Source organism: Hyperolius riggenbachi, chromosome 1 (genome assembly GCF_040937935.1).
Source record: "Hyperolius riggenbachi isolate aHypRig1 chromosome 1, aHypRig1.pri, whole genome shotgun sequence".
Lineage (NCBI taxonomy): Eukaryota > Metazoa > Chordata > Amphibia > Anura > Hyperoliidae > Hyperolius > Hyperolius riggenbachi.
The window spans coordinates 437,826,948-437,846,820 of NC_090646.1; the positions used below are offsets into that span (position 1 = coordinate 437,826,948).

The 19,873-nt window shown below is 42.5% G+C and overlaps 1 protein-coding gene across 2 annotated transcripts in view; it reads right to left on the bottom strand.

Annotated features, from left to right (window-relative positions):
• LOC137519078 (hippocampus abundant transcript 1 protein-like) overlaps positions 1–19,873 on the bottom strand; it is a 100,398-nt gene that overhangs the window by 47,043 nt on the left and 33,482 nt on the right. The window contains exon 2 of one of the 2 annotated variants that reach the window (XM_068237740.1): positions 1,997–2,089. In XM_068237740.1, the coding sequence (XP_068093841.1) occupies positions 1,997–2,089 (93 nt within the window). Of the gene's footprint in view, positions 1–1,996; positions 2,093–19,873 lie in introns of both variants that reach the window. The other variant, XM_068237732.1, reaches the window with a different exon arrangement.

Sequence of the window (19,873 nt, forward strand, 5' to 3'; positions counted from 1 at the left end):
CTAACAGCCCTATCATATATCAAAGGGAACCCGAGGTGAAAGAGATATGGAGGCTGCCATACTTATTTCCTTGTAAACAGTGTCAGTTGCCTGGCAGCCCTGTTGATCTTCTGGCATACTGGTAAAAAAAAATTGTTCATTCCACTGGGCCAACAAAATACACTTCCTATTATGAGTGACCCAATTCCAAGCAGCATACAATTTGGTTAAAATTTGCATGCAAGTCAGAATTATTTCCAAATCATTGACCATCTCTAAAAATGAATTGGATAGAACCAGCTCAACACGGTTAAAAATTTCCATCTAAGAGTAAAATAAAAAGCTTGCTTTCTTGTTCTAACGAAGCCCTGTCTAGTGAGAATGCTGACTGAAGAGTAACTGCTCCATTGACAGATGGTAAATTACCTGTAGTTCAGTGCTATCAGCTCAGTCAAGCTCCCTGTTACCTGTCTAGTAAAGCATACACTTCCTAAACCATTTCCTATTCTATGACTTCAGTCTCAAGTCCAAATTCGCTATTGTAAATATTCACGTCAGGCACTAAAAACTGCAGCCACAATCGTGCATGCACATGATCGTGCACCCATTTCATAGTGAATGATTACTGCCATAGCAGCAATTATTCAAATAAAGTCACAGGGGAGAAAAACGTGTTAAAGTGATCACATTAAAATAGTGCGTTTTTTTTGGGGGGGGGGGGGGGGGGGGGGGAGGGAGGAAGTGTTAACCCCTACCAGATTAATTAACCCCTTGTGTCACCTATATCTGGCCTTAAAATGTATGGACATCTGTAATCGCATCTGATCACTATGGGCAGCGGCCATCACTAGGGCGACAGCTCGGGGACCTAACGCTGTATAGATACATGACTATGCTGTTGCCTAGCAAAGCATCTATACAGCCTTGGGGTGCCCCAACTGTGCGCCATAGCAATTGAATGCAAATTAATACAAATGCAAAAGCAAGCAATAATGGCACGCTAAATGTCCAACTAGTGATGAAATATGGCATATATGGTATCGTTTTAACTAGGACGAGTGATATTATGTATTTTGTGGTGTTTTAAAACTGCAGCAATTGTCTGATGAAAATTGGGAGGGGAAAACATAAAAAAGGTGTAATTTTTGCATCTATGCCTAATTTTCCTCGATAAAATGCATATCAAATTAAACAATACTTGGAAAAAAATATTACCCAAAGAAAGCCTAGATTGTCCTGAAAAACACAATATATGCATCACTTTGATGGCAAAGGTAATAAAAAAGGATTGTGGTATCAATAGCGACACAGGTGATATACAACATTGTCAGGAATCTTAAGGAAAAAAACCCAGGAATGTGAAGTGGTTAAGGCTGAGCACTGCATTTTAGAATGTGAATTGTGACAGGATGATTTTTTGCGAGAACAGAAGCAGCTAGTGTGAGTGAGCAGAGAAAGTTAGCCTGGACTTGATTTCCTATTGGCCGTACACATGACCAGGCAATGTTTATACACAGAATATGGCAGCCTCCATATCCCCCTCACCATAAGTGTCCTTTAACAAATATAGTACTTCCCAATTGCTTGAGATCTGTATATAAAGTAGACCCTCTTTACTGTGGTGAGGGGCATTACAGAGAGAAACACTGCAAGCATTACTTTCTCTGACTGCATGTGCCCCCGAGCACTGAACCCTCTAACGTTGCCAAAGCCCATCAGTCACCAGGATGACTATCTGTAAATATCTGCAGGCTGTAAATCCAAATTATATGGTTAAAATAATAAGAATACATAAACAGATCTACTTGGATTTCTAAAATGAAACAATGCAATAAAGTGCTATATATTCTACTAGTCTTTACTACAGAGATGACCAGGAACTGCGCTATATAGTCAAATCATCACAGGAGCAGTTAGACATTATAATAACCATTCTGTAAACATTAAGCTAATACATTTGCTCTTCATTCCTTAATGTAACACCAGAAAGATGAAAGTATGAAAATGCTATACTCACAACAAGCATTGGTGTTGTCAAGAGACCCCAGGCGAAAAATTCAAGAAATATGACCACAACAGCATGGTATACACTAGGCTTTCCAAATCCTTGCTGCTGAAAAAGAAAGTAAAGAGAATATTCATACTGCATTTAGAAATAATACATATTTACTTGCACAATGTCAATTATTAGGCAAGGAGGGAAAAAAGTAAGGTTAAGGTTCAAAGACATCCAGTTTAATGCAGTTCACCTATGTATATGTTTAGATGCAATACCTTGAACTACGAACTTAACTTCAGGCACAGTTTCACAGCTTGTCTTTATTTATAGGTGTCTAAGATGCCAAGTCGACTGCCTCAAATTCTGATCTCGTAACTTCTGCTAAGCAGATACAATGAAACCCCCATTATCCAGCACCAACGGGGATTGGCTGTACTAGATTAGTGTAGTCTCTGGTTGCATGATAGTCAATGTTAAAAACAAGCCTAGCTAAATAAGTACTATTTGTATCCCGCACTATATACTAATCATTAACTCCGTTTTAATGTTGAAATACAGTGATTAAATTACCTCAAAATACAGTAATTGAAAACAAATTAAGACAAAGGACAGACTTAATGTAACAGAGGTTTATTACTGTATAATGACGTGTAAAAGTAAGTAGCTTTATGCATCTTGCAGGGCCAGGATTTTTTTCTGGTTGCTTGAGAATTCAGGTTAACAGAGTTCAGGATAATGGGGGTTTTACTGTATTATTTTGAATCCTGCAGCAGGATCTTCTAGACACTACAGCAAATATACTAAAGCAGTATTAAATGGCAAACACTTCTCCACACAGAATTAGAGTGAATTTTCCGCAGAGCACTTAAAGCAAACCTGAACTAAAAATAAACTTCTGAGCTAATTCATTTTGTGTAGAATTAATGGTACCGTATGTACTCGGATACAAGTCGACCCCATTATTTGAGCCTCTTAAACTGGATTTTTTTTAGAGGCTCAAGTACAAGTCTACCCCTCAAAGTTAATGGCTGCACTTGGGGACTAGGAGGGGTTAATGGCTGCACTGCGTAAAGTATTGTGGCCATGAATCCCTCCTGGCCCCCAAGTGCAGCCATGATTGTCTCTACTCCACCCTGCAGACTGCATGGCACTTGTGACGGGACACTGATCCTCCTTCCCACCCACCAACACCCAAAGGGCAGCCACCTCTCTCTATCCCCCTCTCCCCCCCATGTAATTTAATGCAAAGTAATACTGCAGCAGAAGTGAAGTGGTTGCCGGGGACTTTAATGAGAGGGCACCTTTCTCTCCCTCCCTCCCTGCAGTGCGTGCACTAGTGGCCGGGTATTGAGGTCCTCCGTAATCCCCGCAGCAGAAGTGAAGTGATTGCCGGGGACTTTAATCCTCCCTCCCTCCATCACCCAAAGTGCAGCCGCCTCTCACTAACCTTCCCGTGTGTAATTAAATGCAGCGAACCATCGCAGCAGAAGTAAAGTCATTTCCCTTCCAGCGCCGGTTGCCATGCCCACTCATCTTCCTCACTCGCACCGCGTCATGTGACTTCGGGAGCCAGCGGTACACTAATGCACGTACCGCCGGCTCCCGAAGTCACATGACGCGGTGCGAGTGAGGAAGATGAGCGGGCATGGCAACCGGCGCTGGAAGGGAAATGACTTTACTTCTGCTGCGATGGTTCGCTGCATTTAATTACACACGGGAAGGTTAGTGAGAGGCGGCTGCACTTTGGGTGATGGAGGGAGGGAGGATTAAAGTCCTCGGCAACCACTTCACTTCTGCTGCGAGGATTACTGAGGATCTCAATACCCTGCCACTAGTGCACTGCAGGGGGGGAGAGAGAAAGGTGCCCTCTCATTTTGGTTATAAGTTGTTAAATTTAGGACTACTCATGTATAAGTCTACACCCCCCCCCCCCCCCACACACACACACACACACACACACACACACACACACACACACACACACACACACACACTTTTATACTATGAATTAGTCCTAAATTTCTCAACTTGTATCCGAGTATATACGGTAAATAGAACGCTAGTAACAGAACAGTCTTATTTTTATTTTCAATTTAAGGGCTCGATTTTAATAAGACTATTGTAAACTGTAGCCATGACAGTCTGATGAAGAACTCTTTATTCAGTTACAAAACGCACAGAAGAAATTATTCTGAACTTTTCAGCTCTAAAATGTCAGCAGCAGCTAAATTTAACACTTGCTGTACTAGAAAACAGAAAGGGACTTGAGACGATTTCTTAGTAGGACTGGTAATATATATACACCTATGTTTATCTCATGTCACTTCAGGCATGCATTAACTCCATTGGCGGTACGATGCTTTCCGGATTTTAGGGTCTAAACACAGTGCAATTTTTGCTTGCTTTTAAGACCATAAAACTGGGAAAAAAAATCATGCTGCTAAAGAGATCTGCATCAGCCCAGCACAGACTCCCCTCCCTGGGATCGAGTGCTTCTGTTTTCCCTCCGTTCTCCAGGTGGCGTTGTAACCTTGTAGTGAGATCGCCATCTGTCATCATGACGACAGATGGCGATCTCACCAGGGGGATGCAGAGCCTTCATGGTAAGGAGGAAGAATGGCGGCCAATGTCGGGATCCTTTAGATGAGTGAAAAAGCCAGATACGTGCATTGTTCTGCATAGACCTCCCAGCGGCAACCATGAGTCACGCTCGGGGTTAAAGCTCCTGGCTTATTTTTTTTCACCCCGAGCTGTACTCTTGATTGCCGCTAAAGAGGTTAAACTCTTAAAGTGGTAAGTGCAGGACCTTCATATCAGAAAGCGGAATTGCGATTTGTTAGGCATTTTTAAAAATCATTAAAGAGACCCATCACAAATCTATAAGCACTAATATTCATTTAAAAAGTGTACCAGAGCTGATTAAAAGAAAAAGTTTTATACATACCTGAAGCTTCCTCCAGCCCCATCTGCTTGGATCACTCCAACGCCACCGTCCTCAGCCTTCTGTATCGCCGGTATCGGGTCCCGTCACTTCTGCCAGTCGGGCCAGTCTACACAGGAGAAGTGCGCCCTCTACGTATCTTTCCAGCTGCTGGAGAGGTACGGAAAGAGCGCACTTCTCTTACGCCAGACTGGCCCCGACTGACAGAAGTGACGGGTATCAGAGCTCCAGAAAGCGGAGGTCGGCAGCGTGAGAGCGATCCGAGCAGATGTGGCTGGAGGAAGACCCAGGTATGTATAAAAACTTTTTCTTTTAATCAGCTCTGGTTTCCTTCAACATTTCTGCAGTGTGCAGGAGGTATACTTCGGGTAACGCAGATTTTGTTTTTGGCTCAAGGAAGAGGCATATTTATTTTAAATACTTCTGCATCTGGAGATTTCTTCAAAAGTGATGTAACAGCAATGATATACAATCATCTGATTAATTACCTCGGTTTACAGAAGTGGATTCCTAGCCAAATAGATCCAAGAAAGGATATGTAATTTTGTCCATTTAAAGGCTCCTCATTCACACCATAGTGTCTGACTGTAAAGTTATTTAGCCATTTCCTGACACAGCTATAAAAACTGTTACAGCCTAGGAATGGAATATTTAATTTGACTTACATGCTCCCCCAAAACAAAACAAAAACTTCTTTCTAAAGTAAAGACTAATTCCCATTCCTGTACTGCACTTGGGTTTTCAACTCTGGCACCTAAGCAGGTAAGCAAAATACTTAAAATACTTACCTAGTGCAGGAGTCCAAAATTGCTGGTACTGAGATCAGCTGAAGCCCATGCTGAAACCACCCAGCACTGAGCAAAAAGCTAAAATTACACACTTGTGTGCAGTCTTCGTGTGTGTTATTCCTGCACTGAGGTACTTTCAGGGCACAAATGTAAAATGGTGTGCTGGTGTCACAAGGCAATCTTTCACGAAAAACATCTCAATGCCTGACTGAAAAGCTTTATTACACACATTCTGGAGTTCAAAGTCCCTGAAGCTAGGTGGTATGCACTTAAATCATTTCTCATGCAAAATGATCACTCCTTTCTAAAATTCCCAGAAGAATAAAACATGTGGTGAGGTAATCTGTACAAGCAGGCAAGCAAAGTTCAGGGACACCTGTACACACTTTTCCATTCAAAACAATCAAGATTGATTGCTATGGCTGAAAAATAATCCAAAGGGTTTGTGTAGCTGAAAAGATTCCTCCATGACGTGTCGCATTGTGTGAAGCTGAGTGTACACTAAAAAGATTGCACAAAAGGAGAAACACACTCTTGTTTGAACCACAGACACCTAAAACAAGATTTTTTTTCTTTATTTGATAATTATGGAGCAGCTGATACTTGCTGACGTGTTTTGTTGCTAAGCAGCAAGCCTGACCTATAAGACTGCCAGAATGTTAGCATTGCATATCTCCATCAACACAATTGATATGGAAAAATATATGCACGTCACCCTACTACAATTAAATATCTATTATGAATCTGAACCGAAGCTAAATGCTGCTGCAGTTTTATTGTCTGTGCTTTGAAAATCTATTTCCAATAAGCGGAGACATGTTTGTCAAACCCGTAACGATCACAACACTAATCTTCAGTGGCACTCTAGTGCAAAATAAACATTTGTGGAACTGCAAGCTGAATGTTTAACATTTTCTATGAAGAAAAGCAGAAAAATCAACTTGTAATCCTATATACAGGTCCTTCTAAAAAAATTAGCATATTGTGATGAAGTTCATTATTTTCTGTAATGTACTGATAAACAGACTTTCATATATTTTAGATTCATTACACACAACTGAAGTAGTTCAAGCCTTTTATTGTTTTACTATAGCTGATTTTGGCATACAGCTCATGAAAACCCAAAATTCCTATCTCAAAAAATTAGCATATTTCATCCGACCAATAAAAGAAAAGTGTTTTTAAAACAAAAAAAAAAGTCAGCCTTCAAATAATTATGTTCAGTTATGCACTCAATACTTGGTCGGGAATCCTTTTGCAGAAATGACTGCTTCAATGCGGCGTGGCATGGAGGCAATCAGCCTGTGACACTGCTCAGGTGTTATGGAGGCCCAGGATGCTTAGATAGCGGCCTTAAGCTCATCCAGAGTGTTGGGTCTTGTGTCTCTCAACTTTCTCTTCACAATATCCCACATATTCTCTATGGGGTCCAGGTCAGGAGAGTTGGCAGGCCAATTGAGCACAGTAATACCATGGTCAGTAAACCATTTGCCAGTGGTTGTGCCAGTTTGTGCTGAAAAATGAAATCTTCGTCTCCATAAAGCTTTTCAGCAGATGGAAGTATAAAGTGCTCCAAAATCTCCTGATAGCTAGCTGCATTGACCCTGCCCTTGATAAAACACAGTGGACCAACACCAGCAGCTGACATGGCACCCCAGACCATCACTGACTGTGGGTACTTGACATTGGACTTCAGGCATTTTGGCATTTCCGTCTCCCCAGTCTTCCTCCAGACTCTGGCACTTTGATTTCCGAATGACATGCAAAAGTTGCTTTCATCCGAAAAAAAGTACTTTGGACCACTGAACAACAGTCCAGTGCTGCTTCTCTGTAGCCCAGGTCAGGCGCTTCTGACGCTGTTTCTGGTTCAGAAGTGGCTTGACCTGGGAAATGCAGCACCTGTAGCCCATTTCCTGCACACACCGGTACATGGTGGCTCTGGATGTTTCTACTCCAGACTCAGTCCACTGCTTCCGCAGGTCCCCCAAGGTCTGGAATTGGTCCTCCTCCACAATCTTCCTCAGGGTTCGGTCACCTCTTCTCGTTGTGCAGCGTTTTCTGCCATACTTTTTCCTTCCCACAGACTTCCCACTGAGGTGCCTTGATACAGCACTCTGGGAACAGCCTATTCGTTCAGAAATTTCTTTGCATTACACCATGCAGTTGGCTGATGGTGTAATGGTTAAGGGCTCTGCCTCTGACACAGGAGACCAGGGTTCGAATCTCGGCTCTGCCTGTTCAGTAAGCCAGCACTAATTCAGTAGGAGACCTTTGGCAAGTCTCCCTTACACTGCTACTGCCAATAGAGCGCGCCCTAGTGGCTGCTGCTCTGCTCTGGCGCTTTGAGTCCGCAAGGAGAAAAGCGCAATATAAATGTTATTTGTCTTGTCTTGTCTTCTTTCTGTGTCTTACCCTCTTGCTTGAGGGTGTCAATGATGGCCTTCTGGGCAGCAGTCAGGTCGGCAGTCTTACCCATGATTGTGGTTTTGAATAATGAACCAGGCTGAGAGTTTTTAAAAGCCTCAGGAATCTTTTGCAGGTGTTTAGAGTTAGTTGATTCAGATGATTAGGTTAATAGCTCGTTTAGAGAACCTTTTCATGATATGCTAATTTTTTGAGCGAGGAATTTTGGGTTTTCATGAGCTGTATGCCAAAATCATCAATATTAATATCAATAAAAAGCTTAAACTACTTCAGTTGTGTGTAATGAATCTAAAATATATGAAAGTCTAATGTTTATCAGTACATTACAGAAAATAATGAACTTTATCACAATATGCTAATTTTTTTTAGAAGGACCTGTATAATGCATGTTTATTTTGCTTTCCTTGGCCCACCATGCAGTGCCACATTGTTTATAAACAGCTGCACCATGCAGCTCACGCACATGTCACATGGTTCTCGGCCAAAGAGGCTGCTTGGGACAGTCTCTGCCAAAAATCTACCAAGTATATGGCGGCCCTTGACTCTACCCGATGTGTTGCTGAAAGATCCAGAGTGTGCCGTTTCTGCTCTCCGCTTTGTAGGAACAGTACGCACCCCTAGCCTCTAGTCTGTACAGCAAAATGCCCCCAACTATCACCCAAGGCATCCAACCCCTGTGGGCGATAGTAATTGTGCATGTACCTTATGCCCTGTATTCTCTTTTGTTTGGGAAACGTACCCCAGCGGCGATGGAGGGAAGACACAGGAGGAGCATGCCAGTGGACAAGGGGAGTGTGAGCACTGCTGCAACATTCTTTATGGTTCTGGCGAGCACATTTTAGATGGGTGGGACCCATCCCACCTTCCCTTGCAGCGCTAGGTACCTGGTTAATGACAAGACAGTATATACTATGTAAATAATAATAATCCCCAAATCCACAGCCAAGCACTCAACCGCCCCTTTTCGAGCAAGATCTTTCCAGCCTGCGTGATCAAGAGTTTTGGCCAGAAATCAATCAAAATTATGATTGGGCAGCTAAGCTGCAGCATTGAACTATGGCAGATTTGGTGGTGATTTAATCTGCTGGGGGAAAAAAATCCATCAAGTATATGGGCACCTTAACCCTTTAAAACTGTGACACTCCGCTACAGGCATACAGTGGGCTGCTATATTTTGTATCAGATGCCTCAGACAACTACCTGCCAAAGATGCAGTGCTAAAGTGAACTGCTCACAGTCCTAGAGATCAATTTAGGCTCATACTAACATACAACAGCTGCTGATCTGACTGTAAACAATCAAAACTGGTTGAACGCAGGGTTCTCCCTAGTGTCTTTTAGCTGGGTGCTTCACCCGGCTAATTTTGGTGAGCACCAGACTGCCATCAGCTTGGACCCCAGCTGGCTAAGTTTTCATGCCACCCAGCTAGAGAAAAATTCTGGGAGAACACTGGAAAGTTAAACAAATAGCTTCAGCACAAAGAGGATAAAAAAAGCGAGCAGGGGTTTATAAAAAAAAAAAAAAATTATTTAAAAACAACCGTAAAACAATAAATGATGTGGCATTCTCATACTAAAAAATAATTTTATTGTTGCACAGGCAACGCATTCCACGGGTCTAAAGGTGGCCACTAACTGTCCAATTTCTAGCGAAAAATCGCTCGAGCGATCAGAAATTCTGATCGGACGAAAAATCGTTCACTACACCATCAACTAACCAATCTTTGCTTCCTATCTATCACGACCACCAAGAAAATCCAAATTTTCGTTGACGAAAATTCATTCGGGCGACATTTTTTTCACTCGTTCATAATCGATTGTGTCCACCAATAGAGATTATTTACAACCAATCCGATCAGAATTTCTGATCGCTCGAACGATTTTTCGCTAGAAATTGGACCGTTAGTGGCCAGCTTTAGCCCGCTTCCTCATGCCAATGCGCTCCATGGATACTGGCTCTACATACTTTGGCACGCCTATTGGCCTGAGGAAGCGAGCTTAGACCCGTGAAACGCATTGCCTGTGCAAAAATAAAACCCCTGGGTGCTGGTTTACTCTCATTGTGCTTAGTCAAATTTGCTGTAGGCAGGGTTCAAAAATGGCCCACGATTGAAGCAGTTATTGTCCTTTAAAGAAGAAGCGACCACCACCAGTCCCAGTTTGGGACACCCCGAGTGGAGATGGGTTCATTATCTCCACCTGCTACCTGTGGTCGGTCGCCCCTAGCAACCCACAGCCCTTTGTGAGTAGCCCTTTTATTATATTGTTTTCATTCAGTGTTGCTGACATACTACACCATTTGGGCTCTTCTTGTCTTGTCTTTTCTTTCCAGGGTGTCCCGACACCCCATCCACTGCATCAAATAGCTTCAGGCTTACCTAAATGTGAACCACTATGGTCGCTTTTAACAGCATGTGGTAAACACAGAAGTTTTATGGTCAACGGCCAAAACTCCACAGGCCCAAAAAGCTTTTGTTAGATGTACAAATGAACAGGCATTTCTTGTGGACAACACCAATAACTAAAGCTACTTATAAAGTGTAAATTAGAGTCACCTGACACAATCTCTTCTGATCGTTTCGGGGACAGGTTAGAAACACTCACTGAGGCACACCACTGTGGAAACTGCAATAGAACTACAAAATCGGTCCGGTTTAAAGAAACAAATGCGCAGAACTGCAGATGCTGAGACCATTAATATTGAGGTATTCCTGTGCAGCCTCTATATTTTCAGTGGAGATTATACTGCATTGTCTTGGCCAACAAAATGTAACGTCTATGCAGCTTAATTCATCCTGGCTCAAATATTTGTTTAAAAAAAAAATAAAAGCCTTGCTAGCAAGAGAAACAAATTAACTATATTCCTACCATTCAAGAATAGCAAAAGTAAACGTGTCTCTGTTGCTTGAGTCTGCAGGCCTTGTGTGTGAATCATGAGATGTGAAGCCTGTCAGTCTGGCTGGGTGCAGCAGCCCATTGTGACATGACAGAAGAAGCACTAAGTAGATTACAGCAGTAAATCAAGTCTCAGAGCAGAACTGGCTTTTCTATGCAGCAAGCAACACTGAGGATTCACTTTGTGTACCTACGTTCTCACTCTACGTAAAGTGATTAATCTCAGGTTCAATGGTTAAACTAAAAATAATAGTCAGCAGGGAATACAAATATATAATTCATACAAATAAACGGAATTACACCAACATTACGTTTTTAAAAACTAAAACTAAATGAAGCTCAGAGAATATGACTCCACCACAGTGCATTTGCTACATTTGTAGTGATTATTTAAGTCTTCCTTCCTCCTGCATAAAAGTGTTACTACGCCCTTCCTCTTTTATGTTCCCCTGAGCTGGATTACTGTTGAAAGCAAGGGAACACCTCAGCAAAGAGGATTGCCACAAAGCAGCACAGTAATAAACTCATGTGTTTTCACTCCTCTCAGGAGCACATTTGTACCCATATAAATGCAATAAATTGGCGTTTTGGACAATACTGCAGTGAGTGCGGTATGCCGTTTCATCACAGAAATCTTGTGTACATGTAATACAGTTGCACCAATGCAGATTGTATATAAAGACTACCATAATTAAAAATTGTGGACAGTGTGTCTTTATACTCATCCAAAATTCATAATTCATGAGATGTATACTAGCTCACATTTGACGAGAAGTCCCGCCAACTTACACTAAAGTAACCAAAAATTCAAAGATTAATAGGAAACGTTTCCCCTGCTCTCTACCCTTTACTAAGCACTCCAATACTATCGAGGAGTTTTAAAATCCAGGGCTGTGTAATCTGAGTTGGAGTCAGAGTCGAGGAGTCTGAGTCGGAGCAATTTTGGGTACCTGGAGTCTGAGTTGGAGTCGGAAGGGTTCATAAACTGAGGAGTCGGGAGTCGGAGTTGGATAATTTTTTGTACAAAATCCACAGCCCTGGTATGTATTAGACTAAGGAGTTGGAGTCGAGGAGTCTGAGCCATTTTCAGTACCTGGAGTCAGAGTTGGAGTCGGTGGTTTCATAAATTAAGGAGTCGGAGTCAGATGATTTTTTTTACCGACTCCACAGCCCCGGTAAAAGCATTTTGGGGAGAAGTCAGTTTGCCTTTATAATGTGTTGAGCAACAAAAATAGTGGCAATAAATATCACAAATCAATTGATGGAAAGAAGATAATTTTTTGACATTACTGGCTCTTTTATAAAAGTGTCAAACATAACAAAGCCTATGTTTATCATGACAAATTGTCAAAAAGTCTTCTGATTGCCCTGGTGGTAAACAAGTCTCTCACAATATCAGCTTGTGTGTGATGATTTTCAAATGTGTGCTTTTGTAACAGACTTTTACAGACTAAAACACGTATTTTATATTTTAGCAGGAGGTTCCACTTAAATGTTGCTCAGAATTCAGGAACAAAGCCAACCTGATGTAACGAACACTTCCTGCTTGTGTACAGAAGGCCAGTGTGCAGCTCCATCAACCACTGCAAATAGTAGAATACCAATCTCAATGCACTAAGGTAGTATATGGTAGTTTATTAAAACTTGTAGTGAAAGCATGGAACTTACACAAGGTACCTTTTTTGGGAGTGTGGAAATTCCAAGTCACTTTGCTAATTTATATCAACGCAGCACTGACAAACCTTCCTTTAGGCTAGTTACACACCGGGACATTGCGTTATAGTGGACGTTATGGTCGCATAACGTCCCCTAACGCAACGCCTGTCGGTGTTGGTAGAGGACGTTGAGTGAGCCTCATAAAGTGAACCTTAAGCCTGTGAAAAAAAATGAGATTAACTCACCTGGGGCTTTCTTCAGCCCCCTGCAGCCGATCGGTGCCCTCGCAGCTCCGGTCGGATGCCTCTGGACCCGCCGGCGACGACTTCCGGTTTCGCCGTCACCGGCCGACAGGCATGGGAACGCGAGTGATTGTTCGCGTTCCCAGCCTGTATATCGCCCCCTATGCTGCTATTGCGGTCGCAATAGCAGCATAGGGGGCGATATACAGGCTGGGAACGCGAACAATCACTCGCGTTCCCATGCCTGTCGGCCGGTGACGGCCAAACCGGAAGTGTTCGCCGGCGGGTGCAGAGGCATCGGACCGGAGCTGCGAGGGCACCGATCGGCTGCAGGGGGCTGAGGGAAGCCCCAGGTGAGTTAATCTCATTTTTTTCACAGGCTTAAGGTTCACTTTATGAGGCTCTTTCCGCATTAGGGCAGTGAGAGTGGCGCTGATTGGCCGGCGAGACCACGTAATGCGGAGTGTTCACTCCGCATCACGTGGTACCGCCAGCCAATCAGCGGCCACCAGTGCAGTGCATATTGAGTAGCCATGTGAGCGGCTACGTAGCAGCCTCTCCCCGCCTCCTCTCCGCCCCAACACTGAGCATGTGCAAACAGTCTAACGTGGCTTAAGCCGCTGAAACGCTATAGTATGCTGCACACTCTGAAGAACGTGCAGCGTTACATGTAACGCATCGTAGGCAGTGTGAACAGCCCCATTGACTTTGTATTGCTGTGAGTTGGGGAGCGTTACGGGCTGCACTAACATGCGCCTGTAACGTCCCTGTGTGGAAGCAGCCTTAATCTTCATAAGGTTTTGTGGCAGTAAAATACATGTATTCATATAGTGGAGATGCAGACAGAAAAGCATATATCACTCAGTTCCCGTTTTACTTTGCAATCTAAATAGCAGCTTTGGGAGGCAGCCTCGCCTAATCATCCATCTGCTAAAGCGGAAGGCTGGAACATGATACAGTTCCCTTTACTAAAAACCGCATGAAACACACAATAAAGATATGATTTAAAACAGGAACAAAAATGTATTAAAACATCACGTCAGACTTCTGCTTTAGCCGATTACCAAAATGAATCCAGTGAGAGAACGTCATGAAAAGAAGGAGCCTTCAGAAACACAAAATATCACACGCACACACAGCTCAATAAATATATGCTGTTTTACTACATCTACAACAGTGACAATAAACAGATTTAGCTTCAGTGATCTGGAACTGGTAGGCAAAACACAGAGGGAATATGCACTTTCCCAAGATTTTATTTCCAAAGCAGTTTGCCAGTGGAACAGATTCCTTAAAGTGACACTTAAGTCAGAAAAAAAATGAGTTTTACTCACCTGGGGCTTCTACCAGCCCCCTGCAGCAGTCCTGTGCCCTCGCAGCCACTCACTATTCCTCTGGTCCCCCGCTGCCAACTAGTTTCGTTTTTGCCGACAGGCCCGTCAGGACTGGCTACGCGTAGCTTTTTTCGCATTCCCGACTGTAATTAGCGCTATTGCGGGCCACAACGCGTACAAAAATACGCGTTGCCGCATATCTATGCGTTCGTAATGCGGCAACGCGTATAGTGCTAATTACAGCCGGGAATGCGGAAAAAGCTATGCGTGGCCAGTCCTGACGGCAAAAACGAAACTAGCTGACAGCGGGGGACCAGAGGATTAGCGAGAGGCTGCGAGGGCACAGGACTGCTGCAGGGGGCTGGTAGATGCCCCAGGTGAGTAAAACTCATTTTTTTTTCTGGCTTAAGTGTCACTTTAAAGCTCATTCAAATTTACTGAATGGGGCTGCAGGCCCAGTTTGTGAAAAGATGTAAACTTTTTTTTAGTACAAGTGTGAAAGTCCACTAAATAGCAATAGATCACCTGTCCAATGGCAGTGAGAAGGTGGTGCCAACTGGTGTGGAATGCCATTGGACCACATTTTGTGATAAAACCAAAAAGTGACAGGGGTTAAAGAGGACTTGACCTCTTGCACAGGACAGAAGGAAAACAGAGAAATACATGCTTTTATGAAGGCAGACATATTGTTAACATCCTGTGCTTTCAAATGAGCTTATCTGCCATGGCAGTCATGTGACACGGGAGAGATCAAATTACAACCTGTGATTAGACGCAGATGAGGGGAAAATAGACAGGCTAAACTCTCTAAATACACACAGTTGTAATTTGATCTCTCCCGTGTCACATGACTGCCATGGCAGATAAGCTCATTTGAAAGCACAGGATGTTAATATGTCTGCCTTCATACAAGCAGGAAGTAGACACTGTAAATGTATTGTAGGATTTGTATCAGCTGTAACAAAGAAATGTTTTTCTTTAAAGGGTATTATGCTGTTGCGTATCTTTTACAGCAGAGAGGAAGGTCTGAGTTTAGGTACGTTTTAAGCTACAGGATCTGCTATGGAGTGTAACAAGCTGCTCTGCTTACATATAATGCCATTCAGGACAATGGACAGGAGAAATTACTACTGGTGGTCTATAGCGATGATCATTAAGATGCTAATTTTTCAGCTTTCTTGCAAATTCCTTTTGCAAGTTTCATGCAGCTTGAAACTAATGGCCCATACTCACAGGCCACAATTGTTGCTAGTCGCTAGCACACGGGAGCGTGTGCGCGACAGACCGACGACAGCTCGTCGCTGGGTCCCTCCACATACACACTGCGGAAGAGGGATCAGCGGTGCGACGGAAGCTGTCGCCGACGTTCCTCCCCCCTGCCGGAAGCTCCGTGTTCTGCATAGAGGTTGCTGTCGCTAGTCCGCAATACACACGCGGACTAGCGACAGTTGCAGCGAAGTTGCGCCAATCGCTTGGCGACAGCAACGACGAGCGACGGTTTAGGGTGCACGCGCCATACTCACGGGCGACCTGTCGCCGCAACACGCACGCGACACATGGTTGCCGCAACAATTGTAGCCCGTGAGTATGGGCCATAAGTTATTCACTGCAATTTCATTTGTTTGGCCCAAACCAATCCTACAAAAATACTCTGCAAAAAAAAAAAAAAAAAAGCAGTCAGGAAATCAGCAGTTCACTGACCCGCCTCTGGTGGGCTACATGTAACAATCTAAATTAAATGTCAATATGCAGTCACTTTCCACGTTCTGGTCAAATCATTGTTCCTCTTACCTACCCAGAACTACTGTGAACTTCTTCAAGGAAGAACTACTTCAACCACATGTACATCGCAGAAAATGTCTTAAAAGAGAACTGTACCTTCAGAACTGCATCAAAACTGGAGGCCTAGTAAATGAAGAGGCTTATGGTGCCCATACATGGTACAATAAATACATTCGATTTTCCCATTTTTTCAATCTAAACAATCGAATCGAATGAAAGTCGAAAATAATTATTTTTTTCAATCTAGAAATGTAAACGATTATCCGTTTTTTTTATAAAAAATCTGATCGGACATACTGGAAAAATTTTGATGATTGTATGTTGTAATTGTATCATGTATGTTAAATTGTATGAAAAGATCTTTCAGATTTAAATTGTTAGAAATGTTTCAAAGTTTTTTTTTATCTTTATTTGTATTGTTAAAAATAACATGATGGTGAAACTATCTGAAGATAGCTATCCAGATATCTGCCCAACTATCCGGATCCCGCCAGATAGGGTAAAAATGGTCGGATATCCGAGTTACCCGGATACCCAAAATCCGGATGAGCATCCCTGGAAATATGTGGCCAGCATTAGATTTCAGCTGACTCACACTGGTAGCCTTCTTCCACAGGGGAAGCTGAAGGCAGTGAATTTTTCCCTTATTAGCCAGGGCTGTGGAGTCTGAGTCGGAGTCGAGCAGTTTGAGTCTGAGCGATTTTGGTTACCTGGAGTCGGAAGTTTCCATAAACTGAAGAGTTGGGAGTCGGATGATTTTTGTACCAAATCCACAGCCCTGGTAAGTATTAGACTCAGGAGTCAGAGCCATTATAGGTACCTGGAGACAGAGTTGGAGTCGGTAGTTTGATAAAATGAGGAGTTGGTAGTTTGATAAAATGAGGAGTCGGATGATTTTTCTACCAAATCCACAACCCTGCTATTACAGTATGCTTACTAACACTCAGCACAGGCAGTGCAGCGGCGGCCACTGCATGGAGCCACATCTCAGCACGGCCACACTCAGATACCACAGGAGGGTTTTCTTTCTGAACCAATACCAAATATTAACATTAGTTCACTAATTAAGATGGACAAGAACCTAAACTTTCTGTCAAAGCTGTCATCAGTATTTGCAGTTCCTACTAAAGTTACAGAAACAACAGAAACATTGATTTAGTGTATAAATTACCTAATACACAGATGACTACTAAGCACTATCTGCATCTGAACTGGTAAAATAGCATTGACATAGGAGGCAAGTTATATTTCAGCGATATTATGCTATTCTGGCCCATTCAACTAGCATGACATATTGTGCCATTTATCAAACGAAATAAAATATGGGCTATGCAGAGGCACTTCTAGACATTTTGCTGCCTGAGGAGACTTAAAATGCATGTCCCACTGCCACTACACACATACATACATACACACATTCTAGAACATCCACCCACCCTAGTACAACTAAGGTGAATAGGGAACTATGTTATTCCACAAAAATGCCATATTTGATGCAGCTGTTGCCAAGAAATTACCAATAGAAAAAACAGATGACAAGAGATCTGTGCAGAAATGAAAGAGAACCAGCAGAGTGGAGTTCCTCCTGTGCACAATGTGACCACCACCTCCTTCTGCTCCATCCTGAAAAACACAGAATGGAGTGTCAGCTCTGTGTTCACAGGAGACACTGGCTGATGTTCCCTCCTTTCTCATCTCCTGTGGGCAACAAGGTATTTTGACAGGCATTGCAATACCAGGCAGGCAGGTAATAAAACAATAATACAATGAATAATGTAAAATGGATTAGATTTAGTGCACAAAACTTTGTGCATTGTAAATTATATATTCCACAAGATTAATTAATAAAAACATGAAACAGTGCTATGGCTTTAATTATTGATAAAGAATGCTATGCCGGCCCTGTGTCTGGGCACTCAGTGCCTCACCTTGTCTGATGGCAGGAGCACTCCTGGTGCTACACAAAATGTAGGATAGATAAAGCACTTCAACATCATCAACACAAGCTTATTGTTGAAAGTGGAGAATAAGCTGAGCAAAACTGGGAAGTAACAGATAAAAAAATCTGCTTTGCCGAGCTTCAATAAAAGAAGAGGTAATAGCTCTTTGAACTGGTCAGCTCTGAAATGTTTTCAGCTGCATTTTCGCTGTCATATAAAAGTTCTGTTGTTTCCATTTACTTTTCAGGACATGCACTGAAATCCACAACCTGTTCCAAAGAAAGGAAATGCAGAAAATGTTTTAGTAGGACTAGTACTATACATACACCAATGGTTATCTCCTCATGTCACTTCAGGTGCCCATTAAATATCCTATAGACCTATATAACAACAAAAAGGATAGGTGTGTGTGTGTGTGTGTGTGTGTGTGTGTGTGTGTGTGTGTGTGTGTGTGTGTGTGTGTGTGTGTGTGTGTGTGTGTGTGTGTGTGTGTGTGTGTGTGTGTGTGTGTGTGTGTGTGTGTGTGTGTGTGTGTGTGTGTGTGTGTGTGTGTGTGTGTGTGTGTGTGTGTGTGTGTGTGTGTGTGTGTGTGTGTGTGTGTTGAAAAGATGGAAATGTTATGGTATGTAGCAGGGCTGTAGAGTCGGAGTCAAGGATTCTGAGTAATTTTGTGTACCTGGAGTCAGATTTGGTGGTTTCAATAAACTGAGGGGTTGGAAGATTTTTGTACCAACTCCATAGCCCTGGTGAGAATAAGGCTAAGGAGTCGGATTTGAGGAGTTGGAGCACTTTGGGGTACCTGGAGTCAGAGTCTGTCTGTGGTTTCACAAACTAAGGAGTAGTAGAAGTCGGATGATTTTTGTACCGACTCTACAGTCCTGGTATGTAGTGTGAAAATAATACATTTGGAATTGTGGGGATTTTGTAGAATTGTCATAATATGTAACTGTATTGTACATGGTTTATTTATGTAATTAATAAACAGAAAGCATTGAGAGTGTGTATCAAAATAAAGTTTGGCAAATGCAGTTAAGTAGAAATGTCGTGTTCAGTGGTGATTGTAATGCTAAACGGCAAATGATGATCACATGAGATGTACAGGAGATGGAAAATGGGAATAATGTCACAGTGGAAAATGTAGTTCTATGAAAATGCAAAATGGTCAAAAGCTGCTTATTGAGTGAAAGTTTTGCCACACAGGAAGAGTTTGCTATACAACAAACTTTTCAACATTGAGGGCTTGTTCACACTAAGGGCGCTTTTGGCTTTTTTTTTTTTTTTTTTTTTAAGCGCCGGTGATTTTCAAAATCGCCCTAAAAGCGCTTGTGCAATGATTCCCTATGAGAGAGTGTTCACATATGAGTGGTTCGATTTCGATCCGCTCACCAAAGCGCTGCCTGTACCACTTTTGGGGCAATTTGCCTCAATGGAAGGTATAGAGAAATCGCAAAAAACGCTTGAAAAATCGCTTTGTATAGCGATTTCCCCAGCGCATTTAAGAATGAATACATAGTATTTATGCTTTTCCGGTTCGAAGAGTGCACTTCCTGACTTGCGTCAGGAAGTGAAAAAACAAATCGCTCTGAGAAAGCACTTAGAAAGCGCTTTAACAAAAAAAAAATCACAAGGTGCTAAAAATAATTGTGCACAAAATCGCAAACCGCTGGTGTCAGCTATTGCGATTGTAGATGTGAAAAAGGCGTTAGGATCTTTTTACCTGAAACTGCAGCAATCTCTAACACATGTGTGTTAAACTTAAAGAGACTCCGTAACAAAAATTGCATCCTGTTTTTTATCATCCTACAAGTTCCAAAAGCTATTCTAATGTGTTCTGGCTTACTGCAGCTCTTTCTACTATAACAGTCTCTGTAATAAATCAACTTATCTCTCTCTT